The sequence below is a fragment of the Neoarius graeffei genome, chromosome 1 (assembly GCF_027579695.1).
Source record: "Neoarius graeffei isolate fNeoGra1 chromosome 1, fNeoGra1.pri, whole genome shotgun sequence".
NCBI classification, from domain to species: domain Eukaryota; kingdom Metazoa; phylum Chordata; class Actinopteri; order Siluriformes; family Ariidae; genus Neoarius; species Neoarius graeffei.
The window spans coordinates 46,571,524-46,593,769 of record NC_083569.1 but is presented as its reverse complement, the minus strand read 5'-3'; the positions used below and the strand labels follow the sequence as shown (position 1 = coordinate 46,593,769).

Here is a 22,246-nt window from a genome sequence, read left to right as displayed (position 1 = left end):
TCCATGAGCCACCATTGCTGTGTAAAAAATGGACCATTAAGGTCAATGGGAGTGGCTGAACTCTTACTTCCATGGCTCTGGCTGAGACACACTCGCACTCTGTTGTTCTTGAAAATTTCGACTTTTTTCTCAAAATTTTTTACTTTTTTTCCGCGAAAATTTCGACTTTTTTTTCTCAAAAATTTCGACTTTTTTCTTGAAAATTTTGACTTTTTTCTCGAAATTTTTGACTTTTTTTCTCAAAAGTTTTGAGATTGTTTCTCGAAATTTTTGACTTTTTTTCTCGAAATTTCTGACTTTAATCTCGAAAATTCTGAGTTTTTTTCTCAGAAATTAAAAAAAATATATTTATTTCTTAGTGGAACTATCACTCTTCTGTAGATACCAGTGGTTCCATCATGTAACATTCATCATAAGCTCTTATCACATTACACGCGAGTTTTAAGTCACTGCTCCGCCAGTCAGGTATGGTCAGCGACATGTCGCCTCCTTCATGGGCTGTTCCAGCACCGGTAGTGGCACACAGTCGTTGGTTTGTCTGATTTGTCTGGGCTGCAGTGGACTGATCGCTGACCCCGTGCTGCAAACACTAGTCTAAGATAACACTATCAACCGATCTGCTCATAAGAAATAGAAGAAATATTTACACTTACTCGAGCTGATCTGTGGCTGGATCGAGTTGAAGTTTAAAAAAAAAAAGCACCATTCATCATCACTGTAACAGATCTCAAGATTGAACCGAATCGCTGTCCTGAATCATCCGAAGTGCATAAAATCCGTAAACCATCTCGCAACAAGTTTTACCTCCAAATAGCCTGAAGTACACTATATTGCCAAAAGTATTTGCTCACCTGCCTTGACTCACATATGAGCTTAAGTGACATCCCATTCCTAATCCATAGGGTTCAATATGACGTCGGTCCACCCTTTGCAGCTAGAACAGCTTCAACTCTTCTGGGAAGGCTGTCCACAAGGTTTAGGAGTGTGTTTATGGGAATTTTTGACCATTCTTCCAGAAGCGCATTTGTGAGGTCACACACTGATGTTGGACGAGAAGGCCTGGCTCTCAGTCTCCGCTCTAATTCATCCCAAAGGTGTTCTATCGGGTTGAGGTCAGGACTGTGTGCAGGCCAGTCAAGTTCATCCACACCAGACTCTGTCATCCATGTCTTTATGGACCTTGCTTTGTGCACTGGTGCACAGTCATGTTGGAAGAGGAAGGGGCAGCTCCAAACTGTAAAAACAGTCTGCATGCCGAGGTGCTTGATTTTATACACCTGTGGCCATGGAAGTGATTGGAACACCTGATTCCGATAATTTGGATGGGTGAGCAAATACTTTTGGCAATATAGTGTACGTTGGACCGATTTTATCCTGTTTATGGTGGGCGTTCCCACCGCGAAAGAGAAACCAATCGAAATCGAAAGAGTGAAAGTGATTATCATGCCATTCCCATCCCTGTGTCCGAAATCGCTCCCTACTCACTATATATGGTGAGGTCACCATTTTGTAGTGCTGTCCAAAACGATAGTGAGGATTATTGCACCCTATATAGTGCACTCAAAGTATCCCACAATTCATCACGAAAAGTAGTGTACAACCAATGGTCACTGACCAAGCAATGCATCCCATCATGCATTTCGGTCACCCTGAAAGAAATTAAATTAAAAGTCTCAAATTTGATTGAATAAAAGGCAGCGGCAAAGAAGGAAGTATTCAGCCTTGATTTAAAAGAACTGAAAGATGCAGCAGATACAAAGTACTTTGTATTGATTAATGTGGGAAATGCGCTCAGTATAATATGGAGTTATCACAAAAATGCACGCATGCACGTGTTTATTATTTTGAAAACCCACCAGCTGACTGATCTGGCATGTTTTAATTGTGCAACAGTAGTGATGTAAATAACAGCGCGATGGACTAGTGTCCGAAAGCATTTTTTCATTTTACCAATGAGCTCACTATATAGTCCTCTATAGAGTAATTCCCTATATAGGGAGCAGGGAATAGTGAACGAGTGAGTGATTTCGGACACAGGGCAAGGGAACAGTCTTTTATGAATGTGTAAGTGTGCACTCAGCGCTCCGACTCCGGTGTGACTGAGTAAGGTGACAAGTTTCATGTTTCATCTAATTTAGGTCATTTAAAAAGTATAATATTATTTGGCAGTGGGCACATAGGAAAGTGTAAAGTATAAAGTTTCTGTCAATATGTTTATCAGGCTTGTATGATAAAAACTCACGAAGATATTTATCTCAATACACGACCGACTCATTCTAAACCTGTCAAGCTTCACCGGCGGAGCTCTCGACCCTAAAGTACAGGTAGTCGTCGACTTACGACCTATGCGACTTACGACCGATCGACTTTACGACCGTCTGGTTATGACCAGGGCTTTGAACCGGTTCAAGGAACGAAAACGAAAACCGGGAACTTTTTCTATTTCACATGGAACAGAAACGAAACCAGAAACTTTATTATTTTTTATGTTCCGGAACAGAAACGCTTATTAAAAATAATGGTAACCGGTTAATACCGGTTTTTATTTCGTTCCTCAAAGTTTCTGTAGCCTACAAATAGTCATTCTTCTCCTGCGCAAGTTTCTATGACCCGCTGGGGTTCACTTCCTGTGTGACGTTCGCTGATTGAATGGAGAGAGCGGGAAGGTGGACTGCCATCACGTCTCCATTACTGAGTGTCTGAGCAAAGAAGAGCCTGAACGTTGCAACCTCCCTATTGGCTGTTTGTAAAAATGTATCAGTTGTTGCCCTTCCCACGGGAATCATCGCGGGCTCGAGAGACGAGACCTGACGAGTTAGTTCGTTGGTAGCAGAACAAAATGTCTGGACACAAATCGGGTTTTCAGAAAAGGAAAGAAAATAAACGGAGGGTCGAAAATACAAAACGAGTTTTAAGGTAGGACAAATGGTTAGTTTTCTGAGGCAGCCCGCCGTGGCTGCAGGCTTTCAGTTGCGTCATTGAATGGTTAGTTTTCTGAGGCGGCCCGCCGTGGCTGCCTTGAGGCTTATTTATTATAGCCCATTTAGTTAAAATAGTTGATATAAAATGTTTATAGTTATAGTTATGTGATGGTTGTCCTGATTTAGACTGGTGTTTTTTTTGGGGGGGGGGGTTGCGCGATGTTGCACCCGGGTCCAGATTAGGGCAGAACCGGCCCTGGCTACATTTCAGCTGTAGTTTGTTATGAATGTATGTACTTGCATAGATGTGTACTTCCAATATGGCGCCTAACAAAATCTCGCGGCGCGGTGACGTCATGCGGTAGCCCTCTATAGGGCCTGACTAGCCTTTGGTAACACACTAAACGAATTCTCTTTCATTTTTGGCACTTTTTCTGTTTGTGTAGATGGGAAGACATACTGAGAATCCAAATCACCAACATTTGAAATAATAATTGTTTTGAATTATTTCTTGTCTTATTTAATGAAGGTTGTAATAGAATTAGCCTACATTTGGCTTAAGCTGGATGAGACAGAGACATAATTTTATAGCCATTTGTTAAACAGCTGACAGGGAACGTAATTAACCGTTCCGGGAACGAAATTTTTTTGTTCTAACCGGTTCGGGAACGTCTATTTAATGGTGGAACCCAAAACCAGAAACGTTAAAATTCCGTTTCTGTTCGGAACGAACCAATAGGAAAAAAATTCCGGTTCAAAGCCCTGGTTATGACTGGCAAGTGTTTCCCAGCTGAGCATACGACAGTTTCTGCCCCAGCTCCCGGCAGCGCCTCTCGCCGCATACAACAGTTTCCGCCCCAGCTCCAGGCACACGCGCAGTCTCTCTCGCGCTCCGTCATACAGTTTCCGCCCCAGCTCCTGGTTTATGAAACGAGCAAATCCTCCCGCTGCAACAGCTGATGATGACGTAGACGACCCACAGCCAAGCACCAGTGATGCCAGCGGTCACTAAGTTTTGTATTTTGCTATGTTTTACATTTGTATTTTGGTATGTTTCAAACTAAAATGTTTTCTATTTTTCACACCTGTATTTCGTATTTTTTGTTTGCACATATTAAACGAATTGTACTGTACGCAGTGTAGTATGCAGTGTTTGACTTATAATGAGCCAAGGTAATGAAATAAAAAAATGTTGATAAAATAAGACTTTAAGATGATTACAATATCATTACACATCACAATATACTTACGTTCATTTAACATAGGCTGACTTTTTTTTTTTCGTTTCCGGTTGAGAGTACGTCGTGTGCGTTCTGGCTGCCGCTTCTCACCAGAGCTTTTTTATATTATTTTATTTCTTTTTCTAATTTTTTTTTCTGCGTGTTTGTGTAGTTTGATGTTTGTTTTGAGTGTTTTTGTCCGCCGGTTGTGGTGTAGCTCCGGACCTAGTTTTGGGCGTTGGTTCCCTCCAGGCCTTGGCTCGCCGTGGGCGATGCCTGCGCTCCCAGCTGTGGACTGCAGTGAGCTCGTTGCTCATTTTACATCGTGGTTGTCCAGTGCTCTGCGCTTTAACACTTGGCGTGATGTTCCGAGCGATGTTGCTCGGTGGCGTCGCGGCGGCTGTGCAGGCGGTTTGGACATACCAGCGCTCTGCGTGGCGGAGCTTCTCTGCTCTCTTTGTGGATCCATGGCGTGGTGTTCGAGCGATGTTGCTGACGGCGTCACGGTGGCGGTGCTGGAGATGTGGGACTTGTTTTCGTGCGCCTTTTGGTGGGACTGTGGCTGCTACACCACGGGAATTACATCCTGACCCTACTTGGTGGACTTTTTACTTTTTATTATTTATTTATTTATTTATTTATTTTTTCCTTTCCTTGTCTATAATTGTAAAGCGTCCTTGGGTTTTTTGAAAGGCGCTATATAAATTTAACTTATTATTATTATTATTATTATTATTATTATGACCAGATCGGTTTACGACCGGTCAGTCGTAACCAAATGCAATCGTAAGTCGACGACTACCTGTACAACCAAATCTACTTGCACATAATGCCATGAAATAATTGATATGTGCCATAAAATAAAGATCTATTACTCAGTATTATTTCTAGAGGGCTAGAGCTAAGGAATTTATCACCATGGTTGTTTCATTATTTTCTCTATGCATCCAAATCAAAAAATATTGTTAAAATGTCCTCGATCATTCTTCCTCTGTGTAACCGGATTCATACAACCTCCTACAAAGCGAGCACAAGTCAGTTTTGAAGGCTTATTTTTGTCTCTCTATTATTCTTCCTTCCTCGAATAAAAAACCAAATTCCTCTTTTCTTATTTCCTTCTCGCAGATTCAACAGAGAAGGCAAGAGCTGGAACAAGCCCTGGCTATGAGGAATACCTAGACCAAACCCAGATGCCAGCTCGCACCCTGACAACACTTCTACAGCCTGAGCCACACGAATGTCCTCATTATTGCCACATTGTTTTCTACAGTGAGTGTGTGTGTGGGTGGGTGTGTGTCTCCTCGTGTTTTAGTTGTCACTGTGACCCAAGGCCCAATTACACACAGCCATTCCGAGGAGCCTTTCTGTTTCTGTCTCAGCCAGGCACGGTGCTCTGCCTCATATATTTTACATAAGGACATCAAGTCACAACCCCAGTTGCCATATTCTCGATCCTTAATGCTGAGCTTTCACACGTGACACAAGTGTTGAAGAGACGAAACACCACTTTCCCAGGTGGAAATATGTCATGTTTAAGCCAACAGAATTCTTTTTTATATCTATAAGTCATTTTAATAGTTTCAGTAGATTATCAGTATTATTGCTTTGATCACTTTAGTGAAAATAGATGTTTTCACTATTTATCTGGTTCCCTCTCTGTGTAAAGAGTTCTTCAGTAAGCTGCTGCTTAAGAGAGTGTAATTCTTGTACGTGTACAAATTATTTAACTACCTACGGTAGCAGTCAAAAGTTTGGACACCCCTACTCTTTTATAGGTTTTTCTGTATTTGGACTATTTTCTACATTGTAGAACAATACTGAAGACATCAAAACTATGAAATAACATCTGGAACATATATGGAATTATGTGGAAAACAAACAATGGTTAAAATATGTTTATTTTAGATTATTTAAAGTAGCCAGCGTTTACCTTGATGACGCTTTGCACACTATTGTTATTTTAACCAGCTTCATGAGGTCGTCACCTGGAATGCTTTTCAATTAAGAGGTCAAAAGTTAATTAGTGCAGCTTCTTGCCTTCTTAAAGTGCATATCAGGGGTAAATTCAGGAGCAAGATCAATGTAATTCTCCTATTTTATATTAAACTTTGGTCAAATATCTGTCACATTTTGCATTTTGTGCAATTTTTTTACCTTGCGCAGTACCAGAACAATTCAGTTGAAATCAAGCCGTTTGAGGCGAATTGGTCCGCCTCTGAAAAAACTCGGCATTTGGATTTCCCGCCAAACATTTATTTTCGTGACGTTGCGTGCGGGACGCCTCCCTCTGAGTCCTACGTCAGCGCTGGTTTGTTTATGAGAAAACGACCTGGTGCTTTTCTGCAAATTTCTTCAACATTATCACGTAATTATTAAAATGGTTAACAGATGTATCGTAGGAGGGTGTAGCAACACCAATCTTGATGGGATTAGTACTCATCGTTTCCCACATTGCGCTCAGGTGACAATTCCATATTTCAATGCGAAATCGCTCACTGCTAAACTTGGTCTACACAGGCTGTGCACTGAAACCGTGCAAAGCTCTCGCAGCCTGCTGGCGCTTCCGCAGGTGACGTCACGAATCTGGCTCCAGACTCCCTTGGGATTTTTCCAGACGCGTTTTGTTATTTTTTTTTTCTGCTGTAGACAGATGATCTTGTGCAAAATTACCCTTCTGGATGAGTGTAAAGGGACATACTTTCATATTAAAAAAAAACGAATTTGGTCCAGGATATGCACTTTAATGTGTTTGAGATCAAACAGTAAATAATAAAAATCCAGTAAATAGCCCGATTCCACAACTGTAGTAATCCATATTATGTCAAGAAGTAGAGGTCTGCACAGGACAGAATTTTCAGTCCCGCTCCCGCATTGTGCAGTCCTGCTCCCGCAAAGAATTATGATTTTCAGTCCCGCTCCCGCCCGCAAATCCCGCATGATGCAGACGTTCACGTTATTTCTCACGAAAGTTCTTGTCATTGGCTTGGGGAATTAAACATGCTGAGCTTAGCTGAGCTCTCCACTGACTGATCCTTCACCCAGCGCACGTAGTGAGGGTGCGCGTTGCCAGGTGGCATGCGCAGCTGAGGCTTTACAGAGATACCCAACACACCTACCAAAATCTACAGTGGATATTAAGAATATTATACATACCTGTAGCTTATATGTCACTCCTCACATTTACATTCTAGGAAATATAAGTAGGCCTATAAGAAATTAATATAATTTAAAGACACAGCGTGATGGTGCCCCGCCCCCTACTTTGAGTGGATTTGAGCATAAACATCAACAGCTCGCGTTCAGGGGTGCGTTTCCCAAACAACCAACCAAGTCAGCATTAAACCAATATGGTACGATGCAAGTTTGAACTAACTAACATCCAAAAAACGACTGTTTCCCAAAGCTGTAGGACCAACTTGGTCTGAACCAAGTTGATTTGAACCAACACAGTTCAAACCACGATGTTTTCAGATGTGTTCGGATGGTCTCGTTTATTGTCGGAATTCAGAGAAACAACCCGAAGTTGGCTGACAGTGCGAACGGCATTTCACCATTAAATGACCGTTAAGCCAAATTTGGTGCGTCCATAATCTTCCCCTGATGCTTGCAACTTGGTGTAGATGTTCATTTAGACTAATATAAAATTGCAATATTTGGAAATCATGTGTAAACAAAAGGCATCTCCATAAATCAAAGCATCATATACTAGTTTTGGCTATAAGGCTATTTGCCCTGATTAAAAATAGCTAAGCAAACTGCTGTGAGATGGCACAGATAACGTCATGTAGATCTACATGTTGTGTATTTATAGGTGGCATTGTTAGGTTTATTGTAAGTTTATTGTTTAGACTCTGACATTCTGCTGACACATTCCAAGTTGAGCGCTGCATGCGCTCATGATTGACAGCTGTCGCTTTGATTGACAGCTCTTGCTTTGCGCACTCCCACTTCCAAGAATGAACAGGTGCATTCTCTTTGCGGACTCGCACTTTCTTTTTAAAGCAGCACTTACTTCTGAAGCACTGTGAGCTTCACTAGAGGAGCTCTGCTCTTCTGCCATGATCGGAGATCTCAAACACAGAAGAGCGGAAAGGAATCGGAAACGTACGCGAGATTAGACCACATCCGCAAATTTAGGCATCTTAAAATGTTTTTATTAATGCCAAATAAAATATCCAGCACAAATTATATATGATAGACATAAATTAATAATTTATAAATTTTATTTTAAACACGTTTTTAGTTAGCAGGACTGCAGCTTATCACCTCTCCCGCCCGCGCCCGCATTGTGCACTCCCCCTCCCGCCCGCGCCCGCATTGTGCACTCCCCCTCCCGCCCGCTCCCGCATTGTGCACGCCCGTTCCCGCATTGTGCACTCCCCCTCCCGCCCGCTCCAGCATTGTGCACGCCCACTCCCGCATTGTGCACTCCCCCTCCCGTCCGCGCCCGCATTGTGCACTCCCCCTCCCGCCCGCTCCCGCATTGTGCACTCCCCCTCCCGCCCGCTCCCGCATTGTGCACGCCCGCTCCCGCATTGTGCACTCCCCCTCCCGCCCGCTCCCGCATTGTGCACACCCGCTCCCGCATTGTGCACTCCCCCTCCCGCCCGCTCCCGCATTGTGCACTCCCCCTCCCGCCCGCGCCCGCAACGAGCTTTCAAAATTTGTCCCGCGCCGCACTGCTTTGCGTCGGGTCCCACGGGAGTGCAGGGCTCTCTCAAGAAGCGCTCAGCTAAGTAAAGAGAAACGACAGCCATCATTACTTTAAGACATGAAGTGACTTTTAATTCATAAAAATAAAGAAAAAATATTGAATTAGAAGGTGTGTCTAAACTTTTAACTGGTACTGTATAGTAGAATTGTGTCCCCACCTTTGCTATGAATCACAGCAGATTGTAATCGTGTTTGTTGTGTGTGTGCTCGGGATAAGGAGGAATGGCGTGGATGTGTAACTACAGGGATGGACAAATCAAGACTGACTAAGCTAAAAAGTAGTAGCTGTTACATGAAATAATGTAAGAATACTGTATAAGGCAAGCTAGTTAGTTAGTTAAGTTTATTATCCTCTTATAACAGTTTTTCTCATGTAGAACAACATGTTTGTGCCCTCAACTAAAAGGCCAACCTCGACTGTGTGTGATGTGGTGTTCTCTCATCGCATCAAACATTAAAAACCGGTTAGTGTCCTCATTTTCTCTACATATGTTAAACTGTGAGGTGACTGCGTGCAGTACATCAGCGTCGCCAGACCCATTTTACTGGGGCACCTGCCCCAGTATATATCTGCTGTGCCCCAGTAAAATTTCCTGATCACATTTCAGAAACAGTAATGTCTTTGGCACTGCGGAATAACCGTATACGACCTATACGTCCAAATCACATCCATTCGTCTCTATTAAATTGCTGGCGGAACACTCATCACACAATTAACACACGTGAAACCACACGACTTGAGCTTTCCAACGGTACTATCCACTAGTTGCTGTGATAAACGATTTGTGATAAAATTAACATCAATGAATTCAGATCAAATTTAATCATATTCTGCATACAGCTCTGCGCCCATCTCCACACCCGTTCTTGTCGGCGCAATACCTCACTAACTCCTGAGTCGACACGACAAACCAGACATCAAAATAAACAGCAGTCCCAGCTGTTTCGAATGGTATAAAGTATTCATCAGTGCCTTTTGCCTTTCTCGAGTAACCCGGTTTTTGAAATTACAGCAGCGATTTGTCTCCAACTTCGGACTGATATTCGAAAGTAGCTTACATTACATAGTTATGTCAGTACGTGATATATTTTTACAAATTATTGCTAAGACATACAGTAGGCTATCCCACTATCATGAGATTTATGTTGCCAGATTCCAGACAATCCACACAAGCATGAAAAGATATTTCTTTTGCCATGCTTCCTATAGTGGCATACATTCAAGAACATGGAAAATTCATCAACACAAAATGTTTTTCCTTGATAGAAAAGCCTGATGTGAATATGCAAATATTATCATAACCTAGACTGTCCTGAAAAAAACAACAACATAGATTATATCCTTATAGCATGTAGACGGATGGCCCTTATAATCACCATGAGCTTAAAAGTAAAGATGGTATACCCTGAAAATAGCCTATGGTTAATTTAGATCGATAATATCAGGAATAGAGTGGATGTTTTTCTGCTTCAAGGTGCATCAACGTCGGCAACTTTCTGTCCCTAAATATAAGGCACACATTCTGTGCGTCTGTGCACGTCTGTGTGAATGTCGGGAACGCGCATGCAGCCAAGCGTGCGAAATTGGAGAAAGAAGGTACAGTGACGTCACGCAAGTTCACGCAGCAAACGTATATATTTTTAAGTGGAGCTGTATGTCCTATAGCACATTTCATATGCCACAAGCTTTCCAAAAAAATGATATACACTACCATTCAAAAGTTTGGGGTCACTTTGAAATGTCCTTATTTTTGAAAGAAAAGCACTGTTCTTTTCAATGAAGATCACTTTAAACTAATCAGAAATCCACTCTATACATTGCTAATGTGCTAAATGACTATTCTAGCTGCAAATGTGTGGTTTTTGGTGCAATATCTCCATAGGTGTATAGAGGCCCATTTCCAGCAACTCTCACTCCAGTGTTCTAATGGTACAATGTGTTTGCTCATTGCCTCAGAAGGCTAATGGATGATTAGAAAACCCTTGTACAATCATGTTAGCACAGCTGAAAACAGTTGAGCTCTTTAGAGAAGCTATAAAACTGACCTTCCTTTGAGCAGATTGAGTTTCTGGAGCATCACATTTGTGGGGTCGATTAAATGCTCAAAATGGCCAGAAAAATGTCTCGATTATATTTTCTATTCATTTTACAACTTATGGTGGTAAATAAAAGTGTGACTTTTCATGGAAAACACAAAATTGTCTGGGTGACCCCAAACTTTTGAACGGTAGTGTAGGTATTGGTGGGTGGGGGTGGGGGGGCTGTGCCCCAGTACAGCTTTATGTCTCGCAACGCCCTTAATGTAGTAAACACAAGACTTAAACCCTTTAATTACCTCGGTTTTGTCAGTGTTTCTACATACCCATCTAAAAAAAAATTGCATGTCATCCATGCATGCTAATTAATCCACATAGTAAAAAAGTAGCAATTAGTTTTGCCAAAAGAGCATACTACATCGATCCATCCGTTATCTGTAGCCGCTTTATCCTGTTCTACAGGGTCGCAGGCAAGCTGGAGCCTATCCCAGCTGACTACGGGCGAAAGGCGGGGTACACCCTGGACAAGTCGCCAGATCATCACAGGGCTGACACATAGACGCAGACAACCATTCACACTCACATTCACACCTACGGTCAATTTAGAGTCACCAGTTAACCTAACCTGCATGTCTTTGGACTGTCGGGGAAACCGGAGCACCCGGAGGAAACCCACGCAAACTCCACACAGAAAGGCTCCCGTCAGCCACTGGGCTTGAACCCAGAACCTTCTTGCTGCGAGGCAACAATACTAACTACTACACCACCGTGCCGCCGGCACACACTACAGGCGTTATGATTTGTAAGTAGTGCTGAAGCTGCAACATCGAAAGTGTGTCACACCACCATGAAGCTACCGAGCAGCTACGAATGAAAAACTACTCATTTGTCCATCCCTGAACTACATTTGTAGCTAGCTCCCAAATTCAGGACTCTGTGTCCTGTATTCACTGTGAATCATTATTCTATTCTAAACGTATTGTTTTAATTAATCCATTGGTAAATACACACTACAGACTGCACAGTATTTGGAGTTTCCATAGCAGTAACTATAGTTATTCTTGACGCTAATCACTACGTTAATAACATGGAGCATTTCTCGGTAAGTACGAACAGGACGTCTGATGTAGGTAGTTAATGTGTAACAATTTGTACATATGTAAGAATTACTCTGTAGTTGCTAAACACGAAAGGCGATATAAAGCGGAGCCTTTTTCTTTTATCAGTATTTGTAATGTGTGGAGCCCACTGTGTAATATGTGACCTGCTCCATCATTCTGACTTTTAGACGTTTCAGAGATACGACCGATATGATCTTTGTGCTCTGAGGATTAGGATAAACTCACATAGGTTGATTGTAATCACGTCTCGTCAGCCGATACAGTACTGTGTAAAAGTCTTAGACCCCCCCCCACAATTTTTTTTTTTTAAGTACAAACTTTTTATAGAGTTTTATTCATTACTTCTACATTATCGACTCGTTAAGACACGTTTTAAATTTCCAAACAGTTTCCCAGCACAATATTACATGTTACAGCAGTATATTATGTAAGAGAGACTTTTCACACAGAAAAACATAATGAAGGCTGTTGGGCTTTGCTGCAAAAATAAGACGCGAGTGTGACAGTCAAAGTCTCCAGAAGAACTGGGGCTGGATCTGCAAAACCTCTCAGCTAACTTCCTTATAAAACTGTACACATTGTATTTGAGACTTTTTTAAGCAAATGTTGACTTTGTTTCACGTCTCACTGGTTATTGCTCTTTATAATGGTTCTTTTTTTCATATAGAAACATTTAATTTCATTACTTTTGAAGACATCTTTGCTCCACAGCGTTTATTTGCATGTGCCTAAGACGTTTGCACAGTACTGTACTTTTTTTTTTTTCCCCAATAAATTGCAACATTTATTCAGACATAAAACTCCACCTCGTTCATCCAAGGTTCTCCAGACTACACAGAAAGGGAAAGAGGCAGAGCGATTTAGTGTGTAGCTGATTAGCTTTTATACATACTGTGTATATATACTTTTTCTCAAAAGTAGCAAATGCCTTATGTTCGAGAGCTTCCCATCTAGATTTGTTGCTTGACATTGACGACATTATTGGCACAGTCAAAAAGCAGAGACTTTATTTCAAGCATAACCAATAAAACCCCAAAAACGGACCAGAAGTGAGTTTATAGAAGCACATGGTTTCTACACAAATAGCCACTTGCGACGTCCGACTCGAAACGATGTTGAACACGTCACATGTGATTAAAATCATATGATCAAGTTCTCAGAAACAAATCCATGCAGTTGTACTAGAGTGAAGTGTACCGGTATATGAAGTATAATGATCTAAGCTGCTGGCCAGCAGTCCATGTCTGAAAATCTGCTTTCTCCAGCTGAGTATTTGCATTTGACTGAAGTTCATTCAACAACAACTCGTACTTGAAGTATTTAAATTGGAAGTATTTTAAAACACTTTGTTTTACGAGGTCTTTAACCCACGATGAAGGTTGTGTGAAAATGCTGTGTGAAGTCCAGTATGAAACAATCATTTCTTCAAAAGAAAAAAAGAAATACGACACCTTTGCTCGTCATGTCAGGATTGTAGAAATACTGACACATAACACTGCACCCAAACCCCAAGAATCCAGAGATATCTTTTTTAAATTCTTGCAAGAATCTGGAGCATATCTGGAGATTTTTTTTTTCTGCAATTTCGTGATCAGAGAATACCCTCCATGGATTTCATCATATATGGGTCATAGTTTGAAATATCTGGGCGAGACCCTCTCTGGATTCTGGGGTGTTTTGCGCAGTGTGACTTTATTAATATCTTTGGAGATGATAATCTCAATGGGTCCAAATCCTGTGTTTACTGTACAATGAAGTGTAAACAGTACTGATCTCATATTGTCTGTTTTATTCTTTCATGTTGGATTTCTACCAGCAGTCTCAACGGCTTAGGTTTAAGGTATTTATTTGTAATTTTGCAATGAAGAGCACTGACGATACTGTAGAAACTGGTAAATTTTATGTTTAGTTTGTAGCTTTAAAAAAAAAAAAAAAAAAAACAACACCTCAGTCAAGTACCACAACTTTTCAAACTTTTGCACTAAGTTGTTCATCATGAGTTGGTCGTTAAATATTGTTCACTTGAAACGAGGGAATGAAATGAAGGATAAGCTGACCTGTGCTCATTTTGTTCATTGATATGTTGTGTACTGTATCACTGGTGTAATATTGTCCTCGCTCCCCAGTGGCTGTGTGTGTTGGTTCTCAGCCCAGTTAGAGGGTAACAACCAGGTATAAACGCCTGAGCTCTACGCATCAAACGTCTTCTCATGGAAGGAGAGTTCACACTTTCTGTGCAGCCTCAGTCAAAATAATCGCTGAGGGTCAGCATTCACTTTCTTCAAGCCTATGCATGCTGCATGGACAGATTTTTATACTTTCATACATGGACGTTTAATACTCTTCAGACTGATGGAGGAAACCAGAAGAGCATGGACCCACGGAGAACTGGGTCAAAGCGACAAAAAAAGGACAAAAGACGACCCATTCTGGTCAGCTACTGTTTTTTAAAGTCTTCTGTATTGCTGTTGTCTTGTGTTTATAAAGGACTTAGTGATTTTAGTATGGATAAAATAGAAGCACACAACAGATTTCTACCAAGATGCATCCAGGATCTGTGTAGTTCATCAAGACTAGAGCACCCCCTACTGAACCTCCTGAACACAGCAGCTACTGTTTCACAGACCACACGACATCGTCTTCAACAACAGCATGGACCCTTAACTGCCTGGTATTTTCTGTTCTTCTGCTGATTTCTTCATTCCCGAGCCCACTAACGGTCATCACCGACTCACCTGGTGGAGTGATGGAACAACAACAGGATCCAAAAACCTGTCCCTGATGTTTATTATCAATTGTTGTAAACAAATGCAATATATTCATCTGATACTTATTGACCACAGCGATGACACTGCAACACTGGTGGCTAGTCGCACTGCTAGGTTAAGCCCCCCCCCAAAAAAAAAAAGCAACTAAACAACGCAGAGATCAAATTAATGTTGACTAAGTGACATAATTGTTCAAAATTACATTATCAGGATCTTTAATAACTGATGAAATCTTTTGCAAGACTTTTCGAGCCTCATGCACGAGTATGCTTAAGGGTACAAGTTGTTCTTTTACATCGGGTCACTCCTGCAAGTGATTCTTCACTCACGTCTGTGTTCCAGGTCACCTTCCTCCAGTTCTCGATGCCAGCTGTGGCCTGTATTTAAGTCTGATGTCAACCCAGAGCAATTTGTATGCAATGGATGCACATGCTGTATTAACTAAGTGGTTTTTCTAGTCAATGTTAATGAACATTCTGTACACATGCAGTAGGGTGTTTTTGATGCCACGCCATGATATTTCTCACTCAACCCGTTCTACATTTTCATTGTTCCATTTTCAACAGAGAGAAAGTAGTATGAGAATCACAAGTGTGGATGTAAATAAAAAAAGCGCTTGCCAAAGTTTGTCAAAGAAACTGGATCCTGGGGCTGATCTGACTTTTATTTGTCTGTGTGTGCTGACTGAGATTCAAGAACTCCTTTTGAAACCAGATTCATTATGAAAAGATAATAACACACATAGCATTGTTAATAAACGTCATGTTATGTTACAGGCGTTTAGCAGACGCTCTTATCCAGAGCGACATACAACATACCCAGAGCAGCCTGGGGAGCAGTCGGGGGTTAGGTACCTTGCTCAAGGGCACTTCAGCCATTCCTAATGGTCCAGGGAATCGAATCAACGACCCTTTGGTCCCAAAACTGCTTCCAATTGCATTAGGCCATGGCTTCACTGTATTCTTGTACCACAAAAGTATAGAAAACACCTATTATTCCCCTCAAACTTCACTTGTGCGACCAGGATACCAGTATTTTGAACTATACCTATTTTCATTCACATAAAGTAATAGAAAGAACAGGTAAAATGCAAAATATGATATTTTCTTCTTATTTAATGTGAACAAAATGATAAAAATTTGCCTGCTACAATAATAATAAAAAAAAAAACCCACACGCAGCAGAGTTCTGGAAAGTTTTAGAAGTCTGGAATGTTCTGGAAATAGGTACATTTCAAAATATGTTATCAACTTTCTCAAAATTTTCAGTAATATAATGCCCAGCTCAGATGGCAGAAAGACGCATGCTGCGACCTGCGATCGGTCGGATGGCGACTGATCGCAGGTGGATGCAGGCATTTTGCATCAAATCCTTTGTTGTGGTCAGACACATTGCAAGACGCAGAGTTTTTAAGCTGAATCTGTGCTGATTGCAGGGTGTTGCAGAGTGAATTGTGCAAGCGTTGCACAATCAGACGCACGATTGGCTACTTCTAGCTGCTTCTACCTGCAAGTGTTAAAATAGTCTGCGATTTGATAAAATTGGACGCAACGTAGCTCTGCGTCTCACTATTTCCATTATTTATCCTGCCTATTACTACTTGCCTCTACTTGAAACGAGTAGCAAGTAATCGCACCACCATCTGCAAATCGCACAGGGTTGGGTCTAGTCTTGCAACTAGTTACGACAGGACACAACCGGTCGGAAACAAACGCAGCTAGATGCAGCGCACAGAAAACCTTTTTAAAAATATAAGGCCAGAAGACTGCTCGCAGGTTGTTGTCAACCAGCCTCTACTAAGGACCCTCTGCAGCACTCTGCCATTATCTGCATCGTCGTGCGTCGATGTAAGACCAGTCTTGCGTCTACCTGCGATTTTGTTATTGCAGGTAGACACAAGTAGTTGAAAACTAGTTGCAGCCTGCCGTCTGACCTGGGCATTAGTAGAGTAATAGTATAAATGCAGGGGCTTTAAGCCCCACCAGTTTAGTTCTCTTCTTCCCATAGCCACCAAGGACCATAGGGGCACCACTGATGACATTTTAACAGTCCATCATTGGTATGTCTAGGGCGTTTTAAACTTGGCAGACCCCGTCCCTCTCCAAGCTTGATCAATGGACAATTTAGAGTCACCAGTTACCCTAACTTCATGCCTTCAGATGGTGGGGGAACCCAGAGCAAACCCACGCAGACACATGGAGAACATTCAAACTCCACACAGAAAGGCCCCCATCAGCCACAAGGTTTTAACCTGGAATCCTCTTGCTGTGAGGTGACAGTGCTAACCACTACACCACCATGCCACCCTTAGTTTAGTTCTTGCTGACTAAATGGAAACATTTCAGCATTTTTCTTAGATGGCATCAAGAAGACACCAAGGTGCACTACCAAAGGCAGGACTGGCGACAGTGGACTGAGTTCGCTGTGGGGAGGTACAACGTCAACTGGGAGCCATTGATGGACCTCCAGAAGGTTCTGGTGCCACTGCTGTACATCAAATTGGACCTTATGAAACAATTTGACACAGCTGTAGATAAGGAGTTGGCAGCCTTCAAGTACTTCAAAGACTTCTCTCCTAAGCTGTCTGAAGCAAAAGTCAAAGATCCTGGAGTGCAAGAAGCTCACTAGGAAGGAGAAAGCAGCTTGGAACAGCTTTGTGATGGTGGTTTGGGGCTTCCTGGGCAATCACAAAGCTGAAAACTGTGGAGTTGGTGGAGACTCTGGTAAAGAGCCATGGGACAATGGGTTCTTGAAGTCCATATCCTTGATGCTCATATTGATAAAATCCAGGAGAATATGGGCGCATACTCAGAGAAGCTAAGTGAGTGCTTCCACCAGTAAATACTGGGCTTTGACTGCTGCTACCAAAGACAATATAACAAGAACATGATGGGAGACTATATTTGGGGGCTGCTTCTTGAAAATTATTTAAAATATAATCGTAAATCTTGAAAAACTACTCGCTTCTAAATATTTTGTGATCATGTTTGTATAACTATATGAACTTGTATTTTCAACATATGAATATCTCGGGCGGCACGGTGGTGTAGTGGTTAGCGCTGTCGCCTCACAGCAAGAAGGTCCGGGTTCGAGCCCCGTGGCCGGCGAGGGCCTTTCTGTGTGGAGTTTGCATGTTCTCCCCGTGTCCGCGTGGGTTTCCTCCGGGTGCTCCGGTTTCCCCCACAGTCCAAAGACATGCAGGTTAGGTTAACTGGTGACTCTAAATTGACCGTAGGTGTGAATGTGAGTGTGAATGGTTGTCTGTGTCTATGTGTCAGCCCTGTGATGACCTGGCGACTTGTCCAGGGTGTACCCCGCCTTTCGCCCGTAGTCAGCTGGGATAGGCTCCAGCTTGCCTGCAACCCTGTAGAACAGGATAAAGTGGCTAGAGATAATGAGATGAATATCTTTTTAACCCAGGGCGGCACGGTGGTGTAGTGGTTAGCGCTGTCGCCTCACAGCAAGAAGGTCCGGGTTCGAGCCCCGTGGCCGGCGAGGGCCTTTCTGTGTGGAGTTTGCATGTTCTCCCCGTGTCCGCGTGGGTTTCCTCCGGGTGCTCCGGTTTCCCCCACAGTCCAAAGACATGCAGGTTAGGTTAACTGGTGACTCTAAATTGACCGTAGGTGTGAATGTGAGTGTGAATGGTTGTCTGTGTCTATGTGTCAGCCCTGTGATGACCTGGCGACTTGTCCAGGGTGTACCCCGCCTTTCGCCCGTAGTCAGCTGGGATAGGCTCCAGCTTGCCTGCGACCCTGTAGAAGGATAAAGCGGCTAGAGATAATGAGATGAGATGAGATCTTTTTAACCCTTTGATGCAAAACATGGATCAAAAGTGACCCGGCTGAGTTTTTATCTTCTATATCTTTGCAGTAAATTAATTCCATCATTCAGTATTCAAGGTATTCCTCAATTAACTTGTTTTTGATCATCATACATCCTTATTTTATTTTTTCCTTTCTTACTTTTTGAATAAAAACCCTTTTTGTATCACTACCCTTCTAATGCACAACATGGGTCAAAAACGACCTGCATTCATTTTCCAGGTTATTTCATGTATGGCTGAGTGTTTCTATGATATACTTTTGAAATAAATTCATTTTGTCATTTACTTTTCCAAATATGCAGTAAATATCTTGTTTCTGTTTAGCACAAATCATCATTTTTATTTTTCCTTTCTTAAGTTATGAACAAGCACAGCTTTTGTAATTCTACATCAAGTTTACACACATGGGTCAGAACCGACCCGCATGCATTTACTCCAGCGTTTGGTGGGAACTGTGAATTGTGCTTGTGTCAGACATTTCACAGCTCAGCACAGCACAGCGCCCTTTGCCCATCTCATACATGCAAGTAATGTTTTTCAATTGTTCTAACATTACCTTAGAAAAAAATTGATTATGTTACCTTGAGAGTGAGTAGATTACTCGTCAGAAAGTTACAAGTAATTACTATTAGCTACTGAGCTGTTGACATATTCTACTTTAGTTAGCTAATTTTATTGTAGTTGGCTTAGCTAACTACATAGTTAATAAATAAATAACTGGCCCCATTCACTGCTAAAGTAATTACTTGAAACAAATTATTATTATAGTATTAAGACATTTAATTTTAAATCACACTTGGATGACCCATGTGTAGTAATCTCATCTCATCTCATTATCTCTAGCCGCTTTATCCTTCTACAGGGTCGCAGGCAAGCTGGAGCCTATCCCAGCTGACTACGGGCGAAAGGCGGGGTACACCCTGGACAAGTCGCCAGGTCATCACAGGGCTGACACATAGACACAGACAACCATTCACACTCACATTCACACCTACGGTCAATTTAGAGTCACCAGTTAACCTAACCTGCATGTCTTTGGACTGTGGGGGAAACCGGAGCACCCGGAGGAAACCCACGCGGACACGGGGAGAACATGCAAACTCCACACAGAAAGGCCCTCGCCGGCCCCGGGGCTCGAACCCAGGACCTTCTTGCTGTGAGGCGACAGCGCTAACCACTACACCACCGTGCCACCCATGTGTAGTAATATAAAAAGTATTTTTGTTCATAAAGTAGGAAAGAAAAAATTTAATTAATGATTTGTGGTAATTAAAAACAAGATATTTAAAGAATACTTGGAATATTCAATCATAAAATAAATTGACTTCAAAAGATAGAGCAAAGAAAAACTCAGTCAGCATGAAATAACCTGGAAAATGAATGCGGGTCATTTTTGACTCATGTTGTGCATTAGAAGGGGTGTGCATATGTTTCGCATCAAAGGGTTAAAAAGGCACAAATTTGCCCATTTTCTCAATGAAAATAGGTAAATTTCAAAACAGCAATGTCCTGGTCACAAAAGCAAAGTTTGAAGGGATTGATAGCCATATTCTATACTTTTGAGGCATAACCAGTTAGAAAATAGCTCTTACTACTGCTACACAGGTTGTGTAGCTGCTTTGCAGCCAGTGATAAGCTCTGGATCCACGGTGACCCTGACCAAAATAACTGATAGGCCTAGGGGAGGTGTAAAAATATCAACTGTGCAATCGAGAATGGAGGCAATTGTGAAAACTTTTGATTCTGCAGTAATGTAGAGTAAATAGCAAAAACAGATTTACCTCAGTTTATAGTACTTTTAAAAATCCTTTCTCTAATGTCGATGGTTGTCCAATGTTTAGAATGACAGAGCACCAGTCAAAAAAACATTTAATTACTTTGTAATGATCACCATTAAGTGTTGAGGGCTGCATGGTGGTGCAGTGGTTAGCAGTGTCACCTCACTGCAATTAGGTTCTGGGTTCGAACCTTGCAGCCAGCTGGAGCCTTTCTGTGTGGAGTTTGCATGTCCTCCCTGTGTCTGTTTCCACCCACAGTCCAAAGACGTGGATTAAGTCACTTGGCTACTCTAAATCGCCCATAGGTGTGAATATGAGTGTAAATGGTTGGTTGTCTCTGTGACCTGGCCAGGGTGCACCCTGTTTCTTGCCCAAAGTCAGTTGGGATTGGTTCCAGCTTCCCCTGTGACTCTGATGGATGAGCAGTAGATAATGGTTGGATGGATATAAAGTGTTAGAACTGACACTTCTTTGGAAGTGTGCTTAATTTTTGGGGTCAAAATCTTTTCCGAGGGCGGCACGGTGGTGTAGTGGTTAGCACTGTTGCCTCACAGCAAGAAGGTCCGGGTTCGAGCCCAGCGGCCGGCGAGGGCCTTTCTGTGCGGAGTTTGCATGTTCTCCCCGTGTCCGCGTGGGTTTCCCCCGGGTGCTCCGGTTTCCCCCACAGTCCAAAGACATGCAGGTTAGGTTAACTGGTGGCTCTAAATAAGACAGTATGTGTGAATGGTTGTCTGTGTCTATGTGTCAGCCCTGTGATGACCTGGCGACTTGTCCAGGGTGTACCCCGCCTTTCACCCATAGTCAGCTGGGATAGGCTCCAGCTTGCCTGCGACCCTGTAGAACAGGATAAAGCAGCTACAGATAATGGATGGAAATCTTTTCCGACTGAGATTTTTAATTGGTATCCCTAATAAATCTAGTAAACTAATGTCAAGTATGTACTTATCTACGTAATGATAGCTAAGTTGAAACACTGATAAATTTTATTTCACATTAATGAAGATGAAATATTCTCCATTCCAAAACCATGGGCATGAACATAGAGTTCGTTCCCCTTTTGCTGTTATGATAACCTCCACTCATCTGGGAAGGATCGTTCAGCTAGATTTTTGAAATATTTTGGCTGTACTCATTCAACCACAAGAGCATTAATGAGGCCAGGCACCGATGTTAGGCAAGGAGGCCTGGGGTTCAGTGTTCCACTTCATCCTAAAAGTGTGAACTTTGGTTTGTCTTCATGGCGCTCACTTTGTACACAGAGGCAGTGTCATGCTGGAACAGGTGCTACAGCAAACAAAGACATTATAGACAGCTGTGGAAAACCCACACATGGGTGTCATACTCAGGTGGCCACACACTTTTAGCCAAATAGTGTTTATATTAAAACTCATGCTGTCTGTTCATCTAGATCAGCGTTTCTCAACCTTTTTTCAGTCACGGCACTCTTCAGAAGGATGCAAATTCTCAAGGCACCCCCATATAAAATATACACAGTCACGCTGACCATAAGCTGACCCCGGCAGTGACGTTGTGACTTGGGAAAGGGGGCCGTGAGACAAATTTTGATGATGCATGAGGCGGAGATGATCTGCATTAGTATAACTAGCGGTTTTTGGAATTTTAATTCATTTTATTTATTTCAATGTTAGAACATATAATTTTTTGACGGCACCCTGGTTGAGAAAGGCTGATCTAGAAGACATGACTTTGATCCTGAATCCTACTTGTATGTTTTGATTTATCATAAAATGTTTGATATCTTTCAGAATATAAAAGTGACTGATGTGCAAACATTTTTCCTTTAACCCATATGCACACACACAGTGTTCATTTTATGACTCGGATTGTTACTCCTTGAAAGGTTT

At 42.1% G+C, this 22,246-nt stretch overlaps 1 protein-coding gene across 7 annotated transcripts in view; it reads left to right on the top strand.

The window, feature by feature from the left end:
* smarcd3b (SWI/SNF related, matrix associated, actin dependent regulator of chromatin, subfamily d, member 3b) overlaps positions 1 to 15,416 on the top strand; it is a 145,144-nt gene extending 129,728 nt beyond the window's left edge. For 5 of the 7 annotated variants that reach the window (XM_060932749.1, XM_060932762.1, XM_060932755.1 and 2 more), the window contains one exon: positions 5,267 to 15,416. In XM_060932749.1, coding sequence (XP_060788732.1) covers positions 5,267 to 5,320 — 54 coding nt within the window. In that variant the 3' untranslated portion in view covers positions 5,321 to 15,416. The remainder of the gene's footprint in view (positions 1 to 5,266) is intronic. The other 2 variants (XR_009655565.1, XR_009655566.1) reach the window with 2 other exon arrangements.
* The last annotated feature ends 6,830 nt before the right edge of the window (positions 15,417 to 22,246 follow it).